Source organism: Taudactylus pleione, unplaced genomic scaffold, assembly GCF_031769625.1.
Source record: "Taudactylus pleione unplaced genomic scaffold, aTauple2 ptg000393l, whole genome shotgun sequence".
NCBI lineage: Eukaryota > Metazoa > Chordata > Amphibia > Anura > Myobatrachidae > Taudactylus > Taudactylus pleione.
In genome coordinates this window covers 6,344,107-6,350,106 of record NW_028284794.1, presented here as the reverse complement: position 1 = coordinate 6,350,106, position 6,000 = coordinate 6,344,107, and the positions used below count along the sequence as shown (strand labels likewise).

Genomic DNA, 6,000 nt, shown 5'->3' with positions numbered 1-6,000 from the left:
AGACAGTGAATAGGAAGCGAGATCTGTACTCCCGCACCGCCCGCCTTTCTTGGTATTATAAGTTTATTCATGGCAATTTTAGGTTTTTTGGAAGGCCAAATAAAACTAGTCATTGCCTTATGTAATCGAACGGTATCTTTTTTTGGTCAGAGATATTGGGAGCATTTGCATTAGATAGAATATTTTTGGGAATATTATGCTTTTGAGTACTGCTACTCTACCTAAAATGGAAAGTGGGAGTAGTTTCCAATTATCTAATAACGTCATAATTTTGGATATCATGGAAGAAAAAGTTTCCTCGTAAAGCTTAGAGAGATCTGCTGTAACTTGTACTCATAGATAAGTAATTTTAGTGGGGGCAAGTTTGAATGGAGATGGCGAACTGAGGGGTCGATTCAGACCCGGACGCTAAGCTGCGCTCTCTCGCAGCCAAAAGGGGTCGTGTATGCAAATTCCGCGATCGCACTGTCTGGTGTAAGGACGCCCTAAATGTCTTAGAGAGCTACAGCAGAGCTAACGCACGCCGGTATAAAGACGTCCACCTTTCTTTCTTAACACACGTCATCTCCAGGAAGTGTATGATTAATCAGTAACATCGAGAACCATCGGAGCTGCACGCAGCGCTTGAGGTAGACCCTACTCCACCGCAAGCACTGCGATCACTGCAGGCTGAAATACAACCAAGTGACGTGTACAATGACCTTCCATGCTAATTATGCACGCCCATAAAACTCCGTTCTGACGCCCAGATACGCCTGCGTTCTCAGCACCACTCAAAGTAGCATCCAGTCTGTGTACTATGAGTGCACAATTCCCACACGCAGTGACTGGTTCGCGCATGCGTACTTTGACGCATACGCATGTGCAAACGTGTGATAATCACCCATAGCGTGCGTCCGTGGCTTAGTGTCCGGTTTTGAATCAGACCCTGAGTGTTACAGGAGTAGAGTTATTTTTGCTGAGATGTAGTAATTCAGACTTGGTGATGTTGATGCGATATCCAGCTACCTGACCAAAGGTCTGTATTTTGTTTATTAAGATAAGATATTGAAACCACCCACATTTTTAGATTATTCATAGCATATTAGAAAGTATATACATATCACAGACATGTCTAAGCATAAAGTAAAAATAGTGAACATGTAGGGGGGGGTTGAGGAAAGAAAGGGTAGGAGAGTTGTCAGAGAGGGTAATTGATGAGACAGATAGAGCAAAACATAAATAAAACCATATAGAGTTATAGAAACATGTTTCCTATAGAGACACGGTAACAGTTCAGAACTTCCCGGTGGCTAATCTATAAATGTGTGATTAATATGCTACGAACTTGTTGAGACAACCAGTAGACATGAGGTTGAGCTCCAACAAAATCACCAGGACTTCAAAAGAAATATTAAACATACTGTACATCAACAAATAGTACTTATTTATAAAATAACAACTTAGAAATGAGATGGTGAGAACCGTCATATCAGTGGTTGAGATAAGGAAGTATAAACTATTAGTAGTAGAGAACAAACAACTTGGAATAATAAATTGTTAGATAAGTGACATATCAGAGACCATAAAAGAGAGTGGAACTAAAGTTGGGTATTCATACGTGAACTATAGCAAAAGAATAGACAGGAAACAAAGGATTCCTGTTTTCGCATGTGGGTAGCCTGTGAGGTAATATTTCCACTTGACTTAGCCAGAGGGGAGGGGTCACGAATATCAGCATTTGCAGCATGGATTCATTCTTATACATACACTGTTGCATCAGCAGAAGAATTGAAATCTGTGTGAGAAGATCCATCATAAATACGAAGGCAAGCCGGATACAATAGGCTGAATTTGCGTCCCTCTGAGATTAACTTCGAAAAAAGCTATTCTGGTCTTAGTTCAACTGAGTAATCTTGGAAAACAAAAATTTTGGACTTTTCCAAATCAGATCTTTAATGCAACATGATGCTGACCAAAATGCTACTTTGTGAAGATAGTTCAGGCATTTGGAGAGGGTGACCCTAGGACGTGGTTTATTCGGAGAAGGAGGAGGTCCAAACCTATGTACTCTTTCGATGACCAAGTCACGGCATTCTTGTTCCAGCCCCAACAAAGACGGTAAAGTATTACATATGAAATGTGCTTAGGAGGCTCCCTTTCCTGATTCAGGGAGACCTACCAGCCTTATATTGTACCTACGGGAAAGGTTTTCTGTCATTTAATTTATTGTGTATCTGATCATTTTCAGAAGTAAGCTTCTTAACAGCTCGTTTGAGATTGGCCACATCATGCACGGCAGCTCCTAATTGTTTTTATGTGTGTGAGACCCTCTGTGAGAGTTGTTGTAATTGCTGTGGTATATCATTCACAGCCGGAGATAGGAACGGGGCCATAGCAGACATTATTAGCTCCAATGCATTCCCATATGTGACAGGAGAGTCTGGCGATCGGCATACCTGGGTCACAGTTGTAATATCAGCCTCTGCAGCAGGCTACTTAGAGCTGGAAGAGGCAGGATCGGGACCCACGGCTGGCGCCATGATGCCTGTTGCATGGTGTTTCTCCTGACGGGTTTGCTGCTGTCTGAGCTGCAGGGATAAGGTGACAAAGTGATCCATGCTATGATGGTATAGTTGGGGAGTGGAGCGGGAGGTGTTTGGAGGCAAAAAAATGCCTAGAGAAGGTTTGTCCCAGTGATCGTAATCAGACCTCAAGCCAAACTTGATGTTATCCTAATTCAGTATGTGAAATATCCACTCTAAAGTGGTCTTATGCTGTCCCAAGAGTATGTTTCTTCCATGGCTTATCTGGTACTCTCACTCTAGCCCTTGTTAGCGTATTATTTTGTTTCTCTACTAGAAATTGACGTGCTTGTAAGAGTTCCAGGTATGTCAGCTCTGGGGTCACCATTTTAACACAAAGTACATGGTCTTGGTGGGGAATATTTGTCCTAAGATTCCACCCTAGGATCTTATGCTGTCCAGCTTGATAGGGCAAAAAAGCTTTTTCTTTAATGTCTCGTGGTTTAACAGGCTTCAAGTCCTCAAGACAAAGTTCTGCCAACTGCTGTCTCCTTTCTCTCAATTTTCTAACCTCATTGTCCATCTTTGCCCTGCCAAAACGTTCCACCTTCTCCCAGAATGTACGGTAAAAGTGGGAATAAAGGTACCAGTCCAGAGCATTCCAAGCCCTTGATTTCTCTACTTCTTTTTGCTCCAGTGGAATTGAGGGCTCACGCATGTTAAGTTTAAAGGTCACCACATCATCAAGCTCCCAACACAGCTCCTCTTTCAATAGGATCATGGATTCATCAAAGTGCTCAGCTAGAAGGACCAAGTCAAAAGTCCTCTCCACTGCTTGGACACCTATTTTTGCCAGATCTTCCGTAAATGGGGCATTTGGATTAAGTCCTAGATCAAACCACAATAAGTTGAATGTAAGATGATTGTTCAATTCTCCCCGTTTATAGTAGCGCAATGGATTAGAAATAAATGCACTAAAATTAGATGCCTTCTTGAAAGCAGATGATTGAAAACGATAGTAGGAGAAGGCGGACTCGGCCAATGTTGCTGGATCCCGAAGAATTGTGAAGTAGAAGGAGTCTGACGGCATGACCTTCCGTACCTGAAACATATAGAAACTTTGTTTTATTTACATTTTTGTGTAATTATCCCATGGCTTATGTGCACAGTGACTAGCAGCATCCATGGCGCCTGTCTTTGCCAGCCAGGAGGTCTGTAAATGTGTGCACGCACAGAATCGCATTCTCATGCAGTGCACAAATTAACAAGCCAGTGTTAAGATGCGGTGGGAGTCCCCAGCCTCCCGATTTGACCACCCGCAGGCCACTTCAGCCTGTGGGTGGAACAGCAGGACAGTACTCTACTGCTCAAATCGGGATGCTGGGGAGTGGTGTGCCCTCTACTGGTGGCGCCCCTGTGTGACCGCACTGGTCGAACACCCCTAGAGCCGGCCCTGAGAGTAAGATAGAGCCAGTAACTGTGCACCTGGACAAACCATTTTGCAATACAAGGGGCTGCAAATACATTTTTTTTTTTTTGCATGCAGGGAAAATACTGGCTGTTGTTGCATGTAGCCCACAAATGCTGGACAGCTTTATTGTTACACTGCAAGTTAGATGTCAGTTTGTACACACCCTTCCCAAATCTGTGTCTCTCAGCACATTTTACATCTCCCCCACCTGCTGTGCAGCATGGTGTTACCAAGATGCACAGTTACTTGCTCTCTCTTAATCTATTCCCAACTCTCAATCAGGCCCTGTGTTTTATTATATTAAAGCCCACAGTTGGCAAGAGGAGGAGACATGATCACATACTTTGATTGGCAGGAGGGTGAATCTTGGAGAAGGTTCAATAGAAGTGAACCAAGCACCCATGTTCATCCACGGTCCCGCTCCACCAGATAATGGACCTTCTACTGGAGTTACAATGTTCAGGAAAATTTCAGTGCACAGTCTAGAACTTGATCCTTAGAAGATGGAGTGGGGCCCTCAGACAGTGGGGCCCACCAGCAATTTCCCCTGTACCCCTGTGAGCCAGTCCAACCCCGTGCATCTACCTCACACTGTGTCAAGGCACATTACCTTAGTTGCTTGCAGCGATTATTTATTCACAGTCAGGGAGCATTTGGGGAAAGTAAAGGGGAGTGGTGGTAAAAGCTGCAGGCTTTTCAGGGGTGTGTCACACCCTGCAACCAACTGTGATCCCAAAAACAAGGAATAGGGTTCCGGTGTCTCAATTACAATAGTCATTCTGCGGAACTGTAGACTCACTTAGAACTGCGATAATGAAAGGATCTGAGAACGTTGCTGCGTCTTTCTACGCAGATGCTTGGATTTACATAGCCGCAGTTGGGGGTCTCAATACATCTCTCAGCAGCTATGACATTTGCATATTTTTGACTAGCAGCTGTGACTGCATTAGTGCAAATCTCTAAATTAGGCCCAATATTGCAAATATAGGGCCTGATTCACTACGGATCGCTATTCTGATCACAGCTGCGATTACGCACACAGGTTTATTGTGAAAATATGCTAATAACCTCAGACACATAGCTATTATAGAGACACCCAAAGTCAGCATAGAGACGCCCACTACCGCTTACGCACATCCGTAATATCTCGCAGTCCTTTCGTATACATCGGGAACATTGAGTAACATTGGCCCCTTATGCGCAATTACAACAGGTCTGACCTTACTCAGAAATTGCTAACCTCATGAGCACTCAAGCTGCATATGCCGTCGCAGTGGCTAATTTATGCACGCCTATGCAACGGCGTTCAAGCGGACAGGCACGGCTGCTTCTCTCCAACCATTCCCCCGTCACCACCCCCAAATGCTGACATTTTGCCCCTCTGTCTGTGATGACTTTGTATCTGCATGAGCGATCGCAGTGCGATCGCCATGCTAACTTGCGCACATGCAATGCAGTGAGACTTTGATTAATATAAATATTTCCAGAGTGGAGAGACAGATCTGTGTACTTGTGATATTGGAACCTGTAGAATGATACAAGTTTACTAATACTGGTCAATTAAATTTAGAGCATGTTGTTGCATTTGGATAAGCAATGTCCCTTATACAGTATGACGGAGAATGTCGCTACCTGCTCTGTGGCAGATGGATAGATGGATGCTCTCACAGAGCTATTTGGAGATGAATGTACATTATACCATTTTAGTAATATATGCATTTCCATACTGTGTGTATACACCAACAGTGCAAAAGTATAGATCCATATGTGACTACACTTCATTCTCTCATCCTATAGCTCTGCTCTCTCACTCTCTAAACAATATTACATCAAAGCCCTCATCTCCTGCCTCTTCTGTACCTTCACCACCCTCCTCTCACCCACTCCTCCTTCCCTCCTCCCTCAGAGCACACAATTTAGCAACCTTCTTCACCCAGTCCATCTGCTTGGTCTAGGCATCACCATTTACTCTGAACTTTCCCTTTCCTCCACATACAGGGCCTCATTCAGAGGCGGTCGTAGGAT

The 6,000-nt window shown here is 43.9% G+C and overlaps 1 protein-coding gene across 1 annotated transcript in view; it reads right to left on the bottom strand.

Moving 5' to 3' along the window:
* Positions 1-708: 708 nt before the first annotated feature.
* Positions 709-6,000, bottom strand: part of LOC148507432 (galactose-3-O-sulfotransferase 4-like) — a 104,706-nt gene continuing 99,414 nt past the window's right edge. The window contains exon 5 of the mRNA XM_088446147.1: positions 709-3,606. Coding sequence (XP_088302273.1) covers positions 2,752-3,606 — 855 coding nt within the window. The 3' untranslated portion in view covers positions 709-2,751. The remainder of the gene's footprint in view (positions 3,607-6,000) is intronic.